Raw genomic sequence first — 19,522 nt, 5'->3', positions numbered from 1 at the left:
CCCCACGTGAGAATGCTCTGTGCCAAGTCCTCACTCTTTTACAGCAGCTTTGTCTTCATCCTTCTCTCCTACCTCCACGAGTGCATACAGCCTGAGTTCCCTGAACATGGGCACTTTGCCTCGAAGCCTCTACTCCACTAGCCCACGTGGAACCATGATGAGGAGGAGGTTGAAAAAGAAAGACTTCAAAAGCTCACGTAAGTGAAATGTTAGCCAGTGACTTTTGGCCTGGAGGAAACGGGTGGGTCTGTTGGAGTCTTGGATATAAGGAAACCTGCGGGAAGAGTGTTTCACAGGTAGACGCTAAGCAGCTCGCAGCCCTGCGCCAAAGACCATTGAAATGATCTCTCTTATCGACAAGGTAATGATTGCACCAAATACGGTTTCAGACTGAATTTGTTAGTTCATTCTACCTTTGCCTACAACTTTTTTTTTTGAGATCTTTTTCTTGCTCTTTTGATCTGATAAAATAACCAAAGATGTGATTTTTTTTCTTTACGACTCCTTCCTTATATTCTGGGTGGTTTTGGACATGAAATCTTTGTTCTTAGTTTCTTATTCACTCTAAAGCAATTCTTTGAAAACTAGGTCCCCCTTTTGATAACTATAAGAGTTCCATGCAGTTGTTTAATATTATTATAAATTTCATACTAAATTATATTTCATGAACCTCCCCCTGCAAGAAAGGCAATGATAAGTTTAAACACGCGTTTTCAAACTCTATCTCATTCCCCTTGAATGTGCCTTTTCAAACTGTATGTCACTCCCCAAGATTCTAATACTTTCCCCAGGAACGTGCCCCACTGAAAATCTCTGCCCTAACATATATCTGTTACTCACGCCAGCGTCAGGAAGATTGAAGGATGCTCGTCTTTACAACAAGCATCCTAAGGTCCAGGAATTTCGACCGTGATTCTTAGAAATATGACCTTCTGGGACAGCCAAGCACATTATAGATTAGGCAAGACTAGGAAAATGTGGTTGGCTGCTTGTTTCTGGATAGCTGGTTGTACGTGTAAACAAGAAAAGGGTGGTTGAATGCCTTAGGGAAGAAACACATCACTCCTAAATTTTTCTTTTGTGGTGGTGGGAGGGCAGAATATAATCTCTCATCATAATCACATAAGTTTTAAAGGAAGAGAACACCTATCTCTCCAACCAGATCTAATCATAGTCTAGAGAGGTGTGAGTATTTCTTGTTGTTTTTGGTGGCCATGATTATGATTCCTGTAAAGAAGCTCAAAGAAGATGGGATCTCTTCCTGTGCTTACCATGGGGATAAAGAAAGGACCACTCTTAAGTTACCTAAACAAAACCAAACCCAGGTACTTCAAGACTGGTGTTAAAGAGAAAATGTTCTTGTGAGGAAGGGTGGTTGGATCTATTGGCTCTTCAGCTGGTTTGCCAGAGATTCGTCTTCAGAGGTGGGTCTGTGGCCAGGCCTACCAATGCCACCATCAGTGTAGGAGACCGGCCATCACCCATACTGGGACATGGTCTCTTCATGTTATAAGAGCCTGAGGTTTCCTTACAAGGAAAACCATCGCAAACCTCCACTGTGGTGTATTCATGATATTGACGTGCATATCCCTTCAAATAGAAGATTTGTCATCTTCAGTATAGGTAAATAGAAGGAAGACTGAGAACAAGGAACTCCTAGAGCCTCATATGTTTCTTAGCTGACTCGAGAGAGCAAATCATTTACTCATGGAAGAAATGAGTTGAAGGCAACAGAGCGAACTGGTTATGAGCATAGCCTCTGGAACCAGGTTGTGTGGGTTCTCATCCCAGTGTCATTAATTTCTAGCTCTAGGACCTTGAGGAGATCTTCTAAGCTCTCTGTACCTTGGCCTTCTTAGCTACAAAGTGGGGCTAATTATAGTATTTACCTTATTGGGTAATTGTGAAGATTATATGAAAATGTGTATATGTGTGTGTGTGTGTGTGTGTGTGTGTGTGTGTGTGTGTGTATATTCTCATCACTGAAAGGAACATGCAGGACAAGAAATACATTCTAGACTATATATTCATATATATATATATATGATATGTTCATATATATGTATGAACAATGATATATTCTCATATAATCTTCACAATTACCCAATGAAATAAGAACTATAATTATAAATATACTATATATATATAATATATATATGCTAGAACAATACTTATTAGATAGTAAGCACTATTGAAGTAAGCACTAGTGTTTGCTATTATGATGCCTATATCGGAGATGTTAACGCTGCTTTCAAACTTAGGCATTTTTCACATGGTTCCACTTTGACATAATACATAGGTTGAGTCTTCCATTTAATGCCTCAGGATTTGTGGTGGATATTTTTATATGAGATTTTTTACATAAAATGCCTTCTTGTGCAACACTGCTTACTGAGAGAAAACAGGCTAACAGCCCTCAGCAGGGAAGAGCAATTAAAACAGATGCATTCATGTTCATACTTCTGCTTTAATGGCCAAACATTTGTTTGTGTGAGGTAAGACTGCTGTCTTGATTAAGGATATTAGTGACTACAAATAAATGATAATCTATTTGGCTATCTCAGGTGATGTTTACACATTTTAAAGTTTTTTGGTTTCTGGGTTGTTGTTTTTTTTTGGCTGTGTTGGGTCTTTGTTGCTGCACACAGGCTTTCTCTAGTTGCAGCAAGCAGGGGCTACTCTTCGTTGCGGTGTGTGGGCTTCTCATTGCGATGGCTTCTCTCTGTTGTGGAGCACGGGCTCTAGGCACACGGGCTTCAGTAGTTGTGGCACGTGGGCTCAGTAGTTGTGACTTGCGGGCTTTAGAGCTCAGTCTCAGTAGTTGTGGCGCACGGGCTTAGTTGCTCCTGAGTCATGTTCTCCAGGCTTGCTCTCATGCCTCTGCACCTCTGTATGTGCTGTGCCCTCTGCCACTTTAGCCCTTCCCTTGTTTTTTTGTTTTTTTGCGATACATGGGCCTCTCACTGTTGTGGCCTCTCCCGTTGCGGAGCACAGGCTCCAGATGCGCAGGCTCAGCGGCCATGGCTCACGGGCCCAGCCGCTCCGCGGCATGTGGGATCTTCCCGGACCGGGGCACAAACCCGCGTCCCCTGCATCGGCAGGCGGACTCTCAACAACTGCGCCACCAGGGAAGCCCCCTTCCCTTGTTTTTTTTTTTGATATTTATTTATTTGGTTGCACTGGATCTTAGTTGCAGCAGGTGGGCTTCTTGGTTGCAGCACATGGGTTCCTTAGTTGCAGCAGGTGAAATGGGGGTGGAGGGGGAGAGCAAATGATGATACTGAGAAGCTGAGGTTGAGAAGAATGTTGTTTAAGGAATTCTTTTCAAATGGCTGGATCTTTTCAGTCTTGTAGGAAAGACTCAGGAACAGAGCATAAGGGAACATGAGACTGGATGGGCAGGAGAAAATGAACTTATGAAGGATCCTGCGTAGTCTGCTAGAATTAGAGATTTTGTTCTCTAGGAAATCGGGAGCCATTAAAAGATTCTAAACTGGGGGGTGACCTTTGCATAGTAGAAAAGCCCCTTGGGAGCAATTTGGAGCTGTTAGCAAAAGATAAGGGGCAAGGACACTGGTTGGAAGCCTATGTAGTAATCTCTACTAGCAGTGATGAGGCTCTACTCTAGGAGAGTAGAGAAGTTGGGGCCTCATCTTAAACAAAGTTAATCTGGCAATAATATACAGAAAGCACTGGACATGAGGGGACCCAGAAACAGGTATATTAGAATAATTGGAATATGAATTGAATGCAATGAAAGTAATGAGAGCCTGAATTAAGGCATTGGCGATAAGAAGGGAAAAGAGGATTTATACAAGATATATTTTAGTCATCATCCTGGGAGAACTTAGCAACTGATTGGATTTAAGACAATGAGTTGTTGTGAGTCAAAGGTTACTTTGAGATTTCAAGCCTGAAGGACCATCAACATGATGGTCCCATTCATAGAAACAGCGGTGGCAAAGAGAAAGAGAAGATGATTAACTCAGTTTGAAGATGTTGAGTTTCAGGAGTCAATGAGACATCCTTGTGGATGGGACATCAAGGAAATGCATCACTGGAGCTTGAGAGAGTCTAGAGAGGGAGACACGAGAAGATACATGAGAGGTCATATTACAGGTGCACTGGAAGTGAATGGGGGAAAGAATGAGAGTAGAAAACACTTAGGACAGAACCGTGGTCAGCTCTGTGTTTGGAGTGCAGAAGGCAAAGGAAGTGGTAAGGGCTGGAAAAGTAAGAAACTAAGAACAAAGCTTCATCAAAAGTAAGAGAGGCACTTCAGGAAGAAAGGGATAGTTCCCAAAGCCAGTTGCTGCAGAGTGGTTAGAGAGGATGAGGCCATTGATTTTGGCAATCAGGAAGTCATCCTCGCGAGAGTAGTTACAGTAAAGGGTGAAGGGAGAAGTCAATTTTAAGCAGTTTGGGAATCAGTACAAATCTATAGAGAAAGGTCAGAAAGCTAGGGGAGTGAGTAGGAAAGTTAGGAAAAATGTCAAGAGAGAAGTTTTTGTGGCACAAAATCACAGAGGGAGTGGAAAGGGAGGGATAGTATCAAAAATAATGAAAGGAAGAATTAGCCTTGTACATCCTCCTGAAATGGGGGTGGGAGGGGAGAGCAAATGATGATACTGAGAAGCTGAGGTTGACAAGCATGTTGTTTAAGGAATTCTTGTCAAATGGCTGGATCTTTTCAGTCTTGTAGGAAAGGAAGTAAAGTTTGACCCTTAAAAGAGTAGAAATATTTGTGAAAAATCCCATGAGGAATCAAATAAGGTGACAAAATATTACACCACGGAAGATTCCAGGGCCCCATAGAGAATAATGTGAATTCGTCATGACTTTCTGTAGGACCCTTCAGCAACTCAGTAACAGCAGTGGAGTGTCTGGCTATTACCAAAGCGTATGGTGTATGAGAGTAAACAAAATCACATGAGGTGTAAGAATACTAGCAGAGGCATCATTGAAATGGTCACCGGAGGTCCAGGTGGAGTGTGGAGGAAAATGATGTTAGAAAAAGCAACGAGGAAAGATGATGGCTTGCAAACCAGATTCTCACGTGAGGGAGGCAGAAGCTTCTGGAGTGTTCTGCTCCTACCTCACTACCTGCAGTAGCTGTGTTCTTATCTGGAATACAAGGGCATCTCTTACGTGCTTTCATATGAAGGGGGGGAGATAGCCGTTGCTAAAAATATTGTTTGAAAGCCATTAGACTAGGAGACAAGTGAGAGAAAATGGGACTAGACGTCATAAAGAGGAGAAAGTCAGATCGTAGGGACTCGGGAAGATGGCTCATAAGGACGTGTGATCAATAAGGAGGATTCAGATATTGAGATCCTGGAGCTCTATCCACTTTGAAGGAAGATGGGGTCCAGCATAGGGCTCTGCTGGCAGAGGACTGGAGGAGGATGGAACTGCTAGTAACTGGCATTGAGAGAGATGAAGAACCGTCAAGCCAGCATGTTAGGAGATTACGGCCATGATGTCAAAGGTGCCGAGGACAACGAAGGGTTGGAGGAGGTAGGTTCACAGCCAAGTCCTGAAGTCAGTGAGGAAATGGAGGGACTTCACAAAAACAGAAAACTATGGGTTTGAAGATGAGACAAAGCAGAAATGAATACAGAATATGGAACTTGAAATAGGAGTGATTTGAGATAAACAGCACTGCATACGGGCAGCAAGGAGTATTCTAAACCCTTCTCTCTCCTTGCCCCAGGCAGGGAGCGTGAGGGAAAATAGCTTGTGGTTGGAGAGTGTCCTGAGGTGAATGGTGTCATCAGGTTTCAGTTGGAGGAAGGAGGCCAGAGACCTTTATTGGAGGAAGTGGCAGTCAAATGCAGGACCCTACAGGCAGAGAGCTTGCTCATGGAGAGCAAAGGAGGCTTGGGTGCCAGTGAGCAGCGCTGAGAGGAAGGCATTCCTGGAGGATGCTTCACCACCTAGGTCGGGAATGGGAACTAGACAGCTGTGTGCCTGGGGGCTTGGATGAATAGCAGAGAAATGAATGAAATAACAGATGACAAAACAGGCTGGCCAGCCAGTGGGAAAGAACGAGAGCTGAAGAGACCAAATTTGCGGGTAGGAGGAATGTAGGGTTTAAAGGACTCCATTGTGGCACCCCAACGCCACGTTAAGGCTGATGACCAGAACATCCTCATCACCCCAGGAGCCAGACTTGGATCAGTTGTTTCTTCAAAAGTGAAGGTCAAGTTGTTTGTAAAAGCTGGAACCTTAGGTGCAAATGGCGAAAGTGGGGGGGGGGGAACACATTAGACCAGTTAAGCCCAACCCCCATTTTCCTAGATAGGAAGGAGATAGATGACTTACCCCAAGGTCACCCAACTGGTTGCTTAGTGGTCGAGCCAGGACTAGACCTCAGGTACCCTGACCCCAAGACCATCCTCTTCCTACAGCTCCCACAACTGTCCTTGCTATTAGGGGTGGGCCTGAGGAGGGGGCTACACTGATGCTGTGACTTAGATGTGACAAATATTGGGAGATTCATCTATCCTGTTCAGCTCTGGTGAAACTTTTTATGCTAAAAGACCAAAACCTCACATCCCACCATTGCCAATGAGCTTTTGTTCCGGAGACATGATCTGTTTCAGAAATGCTGGCGCTCCTGGTGCCTGTTCCAATCTAAAGTCATTTCTTGTATGTGTGTTTGTTCCTCTAGTGTCATTAGCCTCCAGTACGGTGGGCTTGGCTGGGCAGGTTGTTCACACAGAAACCACAGAGGTTGTGCTCACAGCAGATCCTGTCACAGGATTTGGGATTCAACTGCAGGGCAGTGTGTTTGCCACAGAGACCCTCTCCTCTCCACCTCTGATTTCCTATATTGAAGCTGACAGCCCGGCAGAGAGGTGAGACATTTTCTTTCACGGCATCGTTGTCTGCCCTGCATTTCTCGCTGGCTATCTTTGACTAGCTAATAAATCATGGAACAGTGCTCAACGCAGGAAATGCAAGATGTGATGAACTCTGTTCTGACGATAAAATTTTACGTTCTTGACCAGGTTTGAGACAGAATAGCGAGCATGAGTGCCTTTAGCAGATTTTTGTCCATTGGCGACTAGAGGCTAAATTAATTGAAAAGGGAAAAAAAATCCATTAAAAAAATCTCTGAAGTCCAAACTTCATAATAATTTCTGTGCCATGGGGGAATGTACATTCATCATTACTATATATTGGTTCAGATCAGGTTATAACAATACCATGGTGCTGAATTATTAATTACTTTTCTGGGATACTTCAAGATTCCCTTGCTCACATTTGTAGCCAAGAAATGGAAGAATGTAGGACATTGCATATAACCGAATCACTTTGCTGTACACCGGAAACTAACACAATATTGTAAATCAACTACACTTTTATTAAAAAAAAAAGGAATGTGGGATATTGCAGTTGACCTAATAGGATGCCCACAACATTAAATAAATGAGACCAAATGCTATTTGCCAGGATCTTGGCAACTTCAAGTGGATAATTATTTACTCCATCTGTGACCTGTAACGTGTGGTTCTAAATTCAGATGTGGGGTGCTACAGATTGGAGACAGAGTGCTGGCCATTAATGGAATTCCAACTGAAGACAGCACCTTCGAGGAAGCCAGCCAGCTCCTCCGAGACTCTTCAATCACAAGCAAGGTCACACTGGAAATTGAGTTCGATGTTGCAGGTATGATCATATAATCTCCAGTCAGCTGCGTAGTCAGGAGTGGACTGCATGTGAATCATGTGGGTTATGTGGCAGGGGACGGGGGAGGAAAGACAAATTGTTTTTATGTAACGAACGTGTTCTTTTTTCGGAGGTTCAAGGTGTCATTTTGCACTGAGCATTGCTTTTGTATTATTCATTAAAATGTCACCACAAGAACAATTGAAAATAAATGTGACAAAATGAATAAGTAATAGCTGCTATAAAAGTGATTTAAAAAATCATGTAGCCTTTATTCTTCCTGTCTTTTCCCCTATATGCTAGAGAAACCATATTCTTCAGTCACAGGGGCAAGAAATGCCTCTCTTTGACTCTTCCCACTGCAGAAAAAAATATGAAAGTTCTGTGGGGAACAATGAGAATTCATTGGGTGAATTTATTCAAGCCCAGTAGGTGAATATTTGGTCTCTAGCGTTAAAGAGAAATCGCACCAGACACTTGTTAAAAAGGACAAGGGAGACTTTATTCAAGACTATTTCAGTAGCGATCAAGACTTGCAATAGGAAAGAGATTGAACTCAGCGTCAGTCAGCAAGTGCATTTGTGTGACTTAAGTTTGGCCATGGAAGGAGTCCTTGTCAGTAGCTAATAGGTGTACAGGTTTTAGAGGTCTGTGCTAGTTCCCATTTAAGAAAGTTGTCTTCTCTTAATGAAACACTATCTCACAGACCCAATAACCTTTACCAATCAATAAAGATATGCCTTTGGACATAGGGATCACATTATCCCAACAAATATTTGCTGAATGTTTACTGTGGGCCAGTTACTATTCTATACAGTGGAGATGCAACAGTGGACAGGAGAGGGAAAAAAAAAAATCCCTGTCTTCATGAAGCTTATATTATAGCAGTACAGAAAGTTAATTTAAAAATTAGGAAATATAAATTTAGGCAGTAATAGTGCTCTGAGGAAAATAAAGCCGAATGGGGGTTAGAGAATGACTGTAGGGTTTTTTTTTTTCCATAGGATAACTCTCTAAGGAAGAGACATTTCAGCAGAGATTTAAAGGTTGAGAAGGAGCCAGCCATGTCAGAATCTTGGAGGAGAGCATTCCAGGCAGAGGGAGCAGCCAGTGTAATAAGCTTGGTGGATTTGAGGAACAGCAAAAAGGGCTCTTGCTGGAGCATAGAAGGGAGCTGGGGATAGGAGTCAGGTTTGGATTTGGAGGTGTGGGAGAGGTTGGAACAGGCCAGTGCAGTGCCTTGGTACAATTTTATAAGTGTAACGAAGTCATGGGGCCTGTTATGGAGGGGAGTGAGATAACCTGATGGATGTTTTGGAGAGATCCTTATGAAGTGTAGGGGGGACAGTTGCAAACTTAGAAAAAAACAGAAGATTGTAGCAGAAGATTGGTGGCTTGGACTAGGCAGTAGTGCTAGAGATGGTGACAGAGAGTGAAGTTTAGGATGCGGCTTGAAGCAGATCTAACATAACTTGCTTATGGGTCAGATATGGAAGATGAGAGAAAGGGGAGATCATAATGATCCTGAGTTATGAAGGTGAGTGGTTGAGCAGATAGCAGTGTCTAACTGAGAAGAAGACCTGAAGCATAGAAATTTGGGGATAACAAAAAGAGTTCTGTTTTAAACATGAGTAGGCAAATCCACTGTCAATACTAGGGAAAAAAGGACAAGTACATCCATTCCTTACTCAAAAGACTCTTCCCAAGTACCAGTTACTAAGTGCTAGGTGCTGCGCTATGTTCAGATCATTGAAAGAAAGAATAGAAAGGATCGACATCTTCAAGGACTTTGTATCCAGTTAGACACAAGAAAGAACTGCTGAAAGATAAGAATAGACTTGCTGAAAGTGTGTTGCCACTGGAATGCAGAAGGAAGTGCCCAGGAGACTGCAGGCTACCTCCTGGAGCCTGGGATTGGGGTCTCTGCTGGAGAGCAGGACTGAGGAGTGACCAACATGGTGGTGATGGTTAAAGTCATGGAATAAAGGACACCACTAGGGAAAGAGTAGTGTTAAGAAGGGGACTGAGGAGGGGACTTTGCCTGAGGAATACTAAGATTTAAAGGGAAAGGACGCTAGTAAAGGAGACGATGAAGATGCTATAGGAGAAGTGGGAGGAGAACCAAAACTCTTTGGAAGCCAAAGCAAGAGTTTCAAGGCAAAAGTCGCCGTCAATAGCATAAAAGTGCTGTGGAGAATTCAAGTAAGGAAGGCAGGAAAGGAAATGTCCACTGGATTCAGCAATTAGGAAGAAAGACATCGTAGAGAAGTTTCAAGCAACTGGCGGACAGAAGTCAGATTGCAGGGAGCTGAGGGGTGAGGGAAAAAAGTGTGGAGAAGTACAGACAAGCTGTCTTGTTGTCTGTCTGCCAAGGGGTCTTGGAAGACAGTTTGGCAGGAAAAATGCAGGGAGTAGATGAAAAGGACTGGAGGCCACCATGGGCTCCTCTTTTGAGAACTTCTGCAACATTTAGTTACATACTCGGTGCTCTGTTTTATACTGTCCTATCTTCTTTTTAAAAAAATTTATTTATTTTATTTATTTATTTTTGGCTGCGTTGGGTCTTTGTTGCTGCGCACAGGCTTTCTCTAGTTGCGGCAAGCGGGGGCTACTCTTCTTTGCTGTGCGCGGGCTTCTCATCGTGGTGGCTTCTCTTGTTGCGGAGCATGGGCTCTAGGCGGGCGGGCTCAGTAGTTGTGGCTCATGGGCTTTAGAGCGCAGGCTCTGTAGTTGTGGCTCATGGGCTTAGTTGCTCCGAGGCATGTGGGATCTTCCCGGATCAGGGCTCCAACCCGTGTCCCCTGCATTGGCAGACAGATTCTTAACCACTGCGCCACCAGGGAAGTCCTATACCACCCTATCTTCTAATCGGTGGTTCTCAACCAAGGTCAGTTTTGCCCCAGAGGACATTTGGCAGTGTCAAGACATTTAGCTGTAGATGAAAGGAGATGGGACAACAGATAGAAGGGGATTCCACATTCAGAGAGATGTTATTTTGTTTGGTTAAGACTGGAGAGATTTGAGCATGTTTGGGGCCCGAAATAAATGAAAGAGAAAAGAGATAATTGGTAGATACGGGTTTCCAAAGGGATGAGAAGGGAAGTTATCTAGAACATAGGTAGATAACTCGTCTAAGACAGAAACTAGAAGACCTCTCCCTAGGAGTTTGAAGAGAAAGATGTGAGAATGTAATTACATTTTTAGCTGTGTTTAGGAAGACCATGTAAGACCTGTCAAGCAAGGGTGAAAGGGTCAGCACCTTGGGGAGTTGAAAAGAATGGTGAAGGTTTAGAATAGCTAATGGGGAAATGAATGAGATAACCAACCAGACTCATGTAAAGGGATTTTCAAGCTGGGTGGTAGCCCAAGCAGAGTCCAGAAGCTCTAAGTCTATAGCAACATCAAACCGCATGGTCAAGTAGTTTTTTGTCAGGAGACCTCAACTGCCGAAGAATAAAAGCAAAGACAGTAGATGATGAGATTGATCCAGAGACTGAGATTTCCAGAGAAGTTTCAAAGAAGGAGCACGTAAGTCATAGAGGTTCAAATCGTTGCAGGAAGAGCAGAGGAATGATTATGATAATAGCATCAAAATTATCATGATATTTATCAAATGCTTACTCTATGGCATGTTACTTTTCTAAGCCCTGCCTGTACATTAGCTCATTTAGTCCTTAAAACAGCAATGGAGAAAGTTACTATTATTATGTCCCCAGAAAACGGAGATTCCCATTAATGGTAGGTCTGGGATTTCAACACAGACAGTGCGGCTCCGAAGGCCACACTCTAAGCACTACGCATACTGCCTGTGCGTGAAAGAATCTAGCTTAGAGAGGGACGGAAATCAATAAAGGATCAGCATGAGAGACCAAAAGGAAAGGGAGCACTTCAGGAATTAGGAGTCTTCAGGAAGGAAAATGGGGGGAGTGAGAGGAAGGGAATGAGAAGGCTAACAGCCAGGAGACTGAGGTCAAAGTGGCATATTAGAGTTTAAAATTTCAGAGGTCAAGTAAGGCTCAGGGTAGTGAGCTGCCGAAGTGAAGCAGAGTGGAGGCAAGTATCATTCAACCAGAGGTCTGGGAGTGGGAGATGCAGAGTGATGGGCGGAGCATCTATGTTGTGAAGTCTCTCAGGAGGAGGGCGGGACTTGGAATGAGGAGGGCGGGACTTGGAATGAGGAGGGCGGGACTTGGAATGAGGAGGGAGTATGAACTAGCTGCTCCTGCCATGCACACTCCCATCGAAGTCTCTCCGCAGTTGCTGTTCCCTCTGCCTGGGCAGCTCTTCCCCAGCATGTCTGGGTGGTTTGCTCACTTCATTCAGATCTTTGCTCAGATTGCTCCAAGAAGCCTTCCACGACATCTATCACTGTCTCTCCCCTTGCCCAGATTTATAGCTCTTCTTCTCCCTTCTTATGCCATGATGTTATGGGGTATATTTATTTGTTCCTTGTCTTGTCTTCTCCAGTAGGAAAATCTATGATGTCAGGGACTTTGTGCCTTTTGTTCAAGAATGTACCCCAGCACCCAGAATAGTGCTTGGAATACAGGAGGCACTCAGCCAATGCTTGGTGAATGAATGAATGAATGAATGAAGTACAATGGGCACTCTTGAGAGACTAGGATCAGGAAGTTCAATCTGCACCACAAATTGATTTCATACCCATTGCTTCTCTGAGGTTCCTCGTCTCTTGGTGCTGCTTGTTTCTTCACATCTGCTCCCTTTGTCCCTGTACAAGTTTTCTGTGACTTCTGACTGTACATGATCACCCCATCCTTGCTAACATGCCCAGCCGGGACCAGCCATTTTTAACTTCTAATTCCCAAGAAAAAGCACCTAAGTGGCCCAGCTTAGGTGTAGCATCTTCCCCTTCCCGTCAGCTGTGGCCAAGCAGAAGCCAGTAAAAGACCTCGTAAGAATCAGTCAGATGGCACTGAGACTATACCTTTCAAAGAAGGCTGTCCTGTGGCCCCAGAATGTACTTATTATAATTGTAGAACATTCGTGGCGGGAGGACTGTTATAATCCAATACCTTCATTTATTTATGAATGGGAAAACTGAGGTTCAGGTGGGGAAACTCAAGGTCATACAGCAAAGTGAACGGTAGATCCCGGGTCTGTTGACTTGCACCTGTCTTTTCCATATCGTATTACACTCCCTCTTCAAGACGATATTAGGGTTCCCAGCGTGAAACAGCAGGATTTCTGAGCTTCTGCCCTACTGACATTGTTTGTTGAGGGGAGGTGTCTCTCCTGTGCACTGTAGGATCTCGAGGAGCATCTACTCACTACATCCCGGTAGTGGAATGGCCAGCACGATTGACCTTCTCCATAGCAGTGTCTCCTAAGTATTTACTTGTGCTATACGTGCATTTTTATTTTATGTGTATCACTCCTAATTGTCTGGATATGAACCACCATTCATTTCCAATTCTTCCTCAGAAATATATTATACCCAGACACTGATTCTCAAACTATTGGATCTTAGAGATTACCTATCTCTATTTTATAAACATTCTAAGTGACACAGACAGTGGTTAAAAAGCTTGACAGTGAGTACACTTTTGCCTAAATCTATCTCTTTTTACATGGGTACCACTGTCCAAACAAATTGTAGTAATGTTAAAGGGATTTTTCTTATGCTGAAGTTACTTATAACCCCATCATTCTAATAAACAAAAGTTTATTTTTTTATATTTCTTTACCAAAGTCCTTTACCATACATATAATTTTGTAAAGCTATAATCATAACATATGCACAGTTTACATTCTGCCTTTTTCAATACTGTCTTTTAAATACCAGTGTACAATATCATGAATGCTTAAAGTTTCTACTTTAATGCTGAAGTTACTTTGTTGGAAAAAATACAGCTTTGTCCTGGCAAGAAGCCTCCGTGAAAAATCCTATCAAATGTTGTTTGCCATCATTACTAGAATCCCCAGTGTTTTTCTCTGTGTGAGTGGGAGTTAAACATTAACATTTGGCCCCGTTATAATTCCTTAATTTTTTCAAATCTCACAAGGGTGTCCAGGTTGATGAATTGTGATGTGGTGGTTATCTTACTGTGCTAACAATGAATGCTTTGGGCAGAAAAAGCAGACCAGTTGGAAAGAAAGAGGACTCTGTTTACCCAAATGTGTTTTTAATTACAGTATTAACAAAGATAAAGCAAAACCAGGGAAGCACAAAATAATCACAGGGGAGTCTAAGAAAATAAATGTTCTGTTTACTTACTCTAAACCTGATGTTTCTCCAAATATTGGATCTTTTTCCTCTTTATTATTATTTCCTTAAGAAACCCCAAATTAAACGTGCCTTGGCTTTAACAACCAAGTAATTGTATGGGGGGGGAAATTACCAGATAGAAAATAAATCATGTTGACATTTAAGATTAAAATGAAGCCACAGCTTGATCAAAGAGATTCATATGTTGATATTTATTCATTATAAATATTTCAAATCTTATGTAGTCAAAAGTGATCTATTACTGTTTTCCAGGAAGTGATAATGTCTCCTTCAGTGTCATTAACAATGTTAATCTTGGTCAAGATTCCCTACATTAAAAATGTAAAGCAAGGGCTTCCCTGGTGGCACAGTGGTTAAGAATCCGCCTGCCAATGCAGGGGACACAGGTTCGAGCCCTGGTCAGGGAAGATCCCACGTGCCGCAGAGCAACTAAGCCCGTGCGCCACAACTACTGAGCCTGCGCTCTAGAGCCCGCGAGCCACAACTACTGAGCTTGTGTGCCACAACTACTGAAGCCTGCGCGCCTAGAGCCTGTGCTCCGCAACAAGAGAAGTCACTGCAATGAGAAGCCCGCGCACTGCAACGAAGAGTAGCCCGGCTCGCCGCAACTAGAGAAAGCCCACACGCAGCAAAGAAGACCCAACACAGCCAAAAATAACAAATAATTTTTTTTTTAAATGTAAAGCAAAATGTTTCTATAGTAACTATTTTAGATCTGTGTTTTCCAGGCCCTTATGAATCAAAGACTCACTTGTATAGCATCTTGGGCAAGATGTCATATACATACGTGGATACACATATACATACATTATGCTCCCCTCCCCTTTCACAGAGAACGTTTTCGTAAAACGGGTAACACTAAAACAGACATACATGAAATGAGTTCTCTAAATAGCAAGGCTATTTAGTTGCAAGCCACAGAAATGCACTCAAGCTAATTTAGACAGGAGAGGCATTTCCTGGAAGCACACTGGTGTTGCACAGCCTTTGAGGACAGGGAATAGGCAGCCCCTGGAAGAGCTAGACCCAGGGGCTGTCAAGGCTAAGCACTGGCTCTCTGCAAGACCTTACACTGTCTCCTCAAGTACACTTGTTTCTTTCTGCCTTCTCTCTGCAGCCTGGCTATTGGTGCAGATGGGCCAAACTAGCCTCTTCCAAATACCCTGTCTGCCCCCAGTCTGCATGCTAATTCCAAATTCCTAAACTTTCTCTTTTGGTGGTGGGAAGCAGGTAGTAATTAGCCTTCACAAAAATTCAGAGAAGAGATGAAAGGAAGGATTTGAGAGATCTTTTAGGAGTAAATATTTGTGATACTTGGAGCACCTGAAGTAAGGAAGTAAAGCATACCGAGGTGGTTATTACTTAACCTCATTTCTCTTTTTCTGCCCCAATATATTAAAATTGAAATCTACTGGGGGAAATAACTAATTTTATCTATCTCAAGTTCTGATTGGGAAATGGGAAGGATACAAATTCTTCATGAATAAATAAACAAATAAATATATGGTGTTACTTCCTGGCACATCTTAGATTAGTCTTAGTTGAGGACAACATCTGTGACACTCAAGGGGCCACACCTGACAGGACAGGAGAATTAAGAAGAGAGGGAGGAAGTGGGAGAAGGCGACAGATTCCCTCACGCCCCAGCGAAATGAGGAAAGAACTGGGAAGAAGGAAGAAGCCAGAGGGGGGCAGACTTGCCTTTACCCAGCAGCCCCGGCTGAAACTTACCAGGGCAGTTTGGGGAACCTTCTTTACAGATGACTTTCTAGAAGCCTGGAGGGCCCAGGAAAATCAAAATTTTACTGTGTGCTCCTGTTTGTCTATGGCAGTTACTCTGAGTTGGAAGATCAGGTTCTGGTCTTATTATTATTATTACATTTTTTTTTTTTTTTTTTTTTTTTTTTTTGCGGTAGGCGGGCCTCTCACTGTTGTGGCCTCTCCCGTTGCGGAGCACAGGCTCCGGACGCATTGGCTCAGCAGCCATGGCTCACAGGCCTAGCCTCTCCGCGGCATGTGGGATCTTCCCGGACCGGGGCACAAACCCGTGTCCCCTGCATCAGTAGGCGGACTCTCAACCACTGCGCCACCAGGGAAGCCCAGGTTCTGGTCTTACAAAAGGTTTACTGCCTAAATTCTTCATGGGCAAGTAGAAAAGGCCAGGAAGAGCAGGTTAAGACAGATGAAGGAAGGAAGTACTCTGCTTCCATGAGGCCACCCCACCTTTCACCTCTGCTTTGCAGAGACTCAAAACATGTTAAAAATGTGATTAACAAATTGGACTAGGGGCCTGAGGACCGAATAGTTCTACCCACATCACAGCAGCTGTAGTTAATTCTTTGTGGCGGTTTGGGAGCTAGCTTGGCGCAAAATGAAGCAGAAAAAGTGGTTTCATTCTGACATCCCACAAGCCTCCCCTTATGCTAATGTTTCCTTTGTTTCTTGCCAACCCTTCCCACCCCTTTCTAAAACCTTCAAGAAAGGATTATAGTCATTAGCTACTTAGTGTGAATAGATGTTATCTCTTAAGAGGATATTTCCATTTTAACCTTGTCTCCAATTGAAGGCCTCCCAGACTGTTAGAGGAATTTTAAGAATATATTTAAGAATATGTAGCAATTCTTTCTTTCTCAGATACTAGTCACGCCCTGGTAACATCACAGTAGATCTATCCAAGGTTGAGAGTCGAGCAGTACACACCGCTTCCCTCTCTGTTCCTACATTAGCTTACTTCTCTACTGGTTGGCCAACATTTGAGCCCAACTTCACTCTGTTCCAGTGACCCCTGCCCTCGTGCTCCTCCCTGAAACGTCCCCGTGATCCAGAAACTAGAGGGTCATCCTTGGTGCAGTGGGACCTCCTGGGTCCCTTTGTTCCAACTCTGCTCAGCACTCAGTCTCGTTGGTTGTGGTCAGGACCATTCTGGTTGTGAGATATTTTGACTATCACTGCTGCTTCTACATCTTTAAGTGTACTTTTCCACGTTTACCTTACAAATTCAGGCACACCTCTCCTCCTGCAAATCAACAACCGTCACAGCTAACTGAAATCTTTTCCGAAATCGATCTCCCCCAGCTATGAATGAAAAAAAGAAAGCACTGCTGAATAATAAACTCTGCAAACAATATGGCTGGGGGAGAAAAGAATATAACTACTTTTGGTTCTTCAACTTTAGTATACCTAAGAATCACCTGGAGAATATGTTTAAAATGCAGATTTCTAGGCCTTGTCTTCAGAGATTCGGATTCCGCAGATCTGGGATGATTCGGGAATCTATCTTTTTAACTTGCATCCTAGGTACATTTGATGGAGATGCTGTCTGAATCACACTTTAAAAACGTGGAACTCGACTGTTGCTGTGAATTATGCGCTGTGGCCTGTGGGTAGGACGTCTGTTCTTCACAAGGAGCTTAGTTTATCAGGATTTGATGTCAATTCCTACAGCTTTAACTACAGATGATGACGATGATACAAGTATTCCTGATGCATTTTCATTGATTGGTGCTCCAATCTTCCTAGTCTTCTCTAAACACATTCTTTTTTGTTTTGAAATTACAGAGTCTGTCATCCCGAGCAGTGGAACATTTCATGTAAAGCTCCCTAAGAAACACAGTGTGGAACTTGGAATAACCATAAGTTGTAAGTACAAGTGATATCTTTTAAAATGCAGAGTTTTAGGAAGACATTAGAAAAGTGTATTCTCAAATGGTTTACAGGCATGGCAAATGTTTTACGTTTCATTGCCAAGTTTCTACCTAATGGTACAAAAATGTGGCGCCGGTTACCCTCCAGCACTGAATAGCTGTGTGAATGGAGCAAGTTACTGTAACTCTCTTCAGTCTCAGGTTTCTTCACCTATAAAATGGAAATAAGCGTATCTGCAAAATATCCTCATTTTGTAGGTTATTCAGAGTATTAAATAAAATAACATATTTATATAGCTAGTATAATCCCTGGCAAATAATGAGTAAATACTCAATAAATACGTCTCACACACCCCCCATGAATAATTAGATGGCATATGAAGGAATAGAGGTTCTCTACATTTTAACATACTATAGATTAAGTTTTCACAATAATCTATTGAGACTATCTTCCCATCTGTCCACTATGCATCTATAATTCATTTTGCAAGAATGAAATAATGTCTTTTTCTTTAGTAACTTCCTGAATTCCTCCATGGTACAAGGTGCCTGGGTAACCAAGCCAAAAAGAAAAGGAGGACATATAAATGTGTTTAATTCCCTCTTTTCCTCAGGCTCTAGATTTATAACTGCTTTGGTAAAACAGCTTTGAAAATTTGAGCCCCAGTGGAAATTTGTAGAATGGAAATTGAGGTCTCTATGCTTTTAATATCCATAAACTAAGTTCATCCATAAATGCTTCAAGAAAATGAAGCAAATGATTAATGCATGAAGACCAAAGGAGACCTAGAAGCGACATCTGTGACCAAGGTGTGGTCCCTTCCAGAGAGTGATGAGGCTACATAAAGGTGCCTCACTACACTCTGTCGGATAGCATTTACATCAGTGGCTAAGGCAAAAACCAAGAGTTCTCAAGTGGGTGTATGAAATGGGAGCTGTTCAATTCAACTTTGACAATATACATTTAACATCGAAGATGAAGTTTTATTAATAACCAATAAATCACATATATCTAATGTAACACCAAAAATAGTGGTACTACAATATGGAATAAATGTTAAGAACAAGAAGCCAGGGCTTCCCTGGTGGCTCAGTGGTTGAGAGTCCGCCTGCTGATGCAGGGGACACGGGTTCGTGCCCCGGTCCAGGAGGATCCCACATGCCACGGAGTGGCTAGGCCTGTGAGCCATGGCTGCTGAGCCAATGCGTCCGGAGCCTGTGCGCCGCAACGGGAGAGGCCACAGCAATGAGAGGCCTGCGTACTGCAAAAAAAAAAAAGAACAAGAAGCCATATGTATGAGAGCCTGTATCTCCCCCAACCCCCAGTGCTGGGAGAAAAGTAGGACTGATGGATCTGACGTTCCTCTGTAGAGTAAGTAGAAAGATGAAATGGGACTTTGGAGACTCCAGACCTATTCTAGTTGCTACTACAGTCATTTACGCCTTTAACTGGGTCGCTTCCCCTTTCGGTTTGTTCATTACGAGGCAAAGATGGTATGCCACTGTTCTGTCACCAGCTGTGCTTGCTGAGATTAAGGGAGAGCTCATCAGAACTTACTATTCTAAAAGTATTTGGGGCTCTACGTGGCTTCTGCAACCCACATGTAACTTTAACCCTGCTCTCATTTATCCTGTCTATTCCATTCCATTCATTTATTCCATCAGAATTGGCCGTGAACGGGGTACCTCTTGGAGTTGCGCAGTGTAGAGCCTGCTTGCTGGCTGCACGCAGAGACCCTGCTTCCACCCCATTCTTTCTTCCTCCTGCCTCCATTCAGTAAAGACACTCTGAGTGCCATGGCCCAATACTAAGTTTTGAGTCCTTAGAAATGCTTACTACTGGTGCATCTACAGAAGACCCCTATTCCTCGGAAGCTTCTCTTACCACACAGTTTGCCACACTGTAATTTTACTCTCAAATTTTACTTAAGAGGATGGTCTTTTTTAATGCAATAGA

General features: G+C 43.1%; 1 protein-coding gene across 11 annotated transcripts in view; it reads left to right on the top strand.

Moving 5' to 3' along the window:
- Positions 1-19,522, top strand: part of GRIP1 (glutamate receptor interacting protein 1) — a gene marked incomplete at both ends in the record, with an annotated part of 697,367 nt that overhangs the window by 596,896 nt on the left and 80,949 nt on the right. For all 11 annotated transcript variants that reach the window (XM_082666950.1, XM_082666958.1, XM_082666956.1 and 8 more), the window contains 4 exons: positions 45-197; positions 6,674-6,860; positions 7,529-7,674; positions 17,480-17,560. In XM_082666950.1, the coding sequence (XP_082523076.1) occupies positions 45-197; positions 6,674-6,860; positions 7,529-7,674; positions 17,480-17,560 (567 nt within the window). The remainder of the gene's footprint in view (positions 1-44; positions 198-6,673; positions 6,861-7,528; positions 7,675-17,479; positions 17,561-19,522) is intronic.

The sequence above is a fragment of the Grampus griseus genome (assembly GCF_964374135.1).
Source record: "Grampus griseus genome assembly, chromosome: 11".
Lineage (NCBI taxonomy): Eukaryota > Metazoa > Chordata > Mammalia > Artiodactyla > Delphinidae > Grampus > Grampus griseus.
This window is presented reverse-complemented; position numbering and strand designations above follow the sequence as displayed.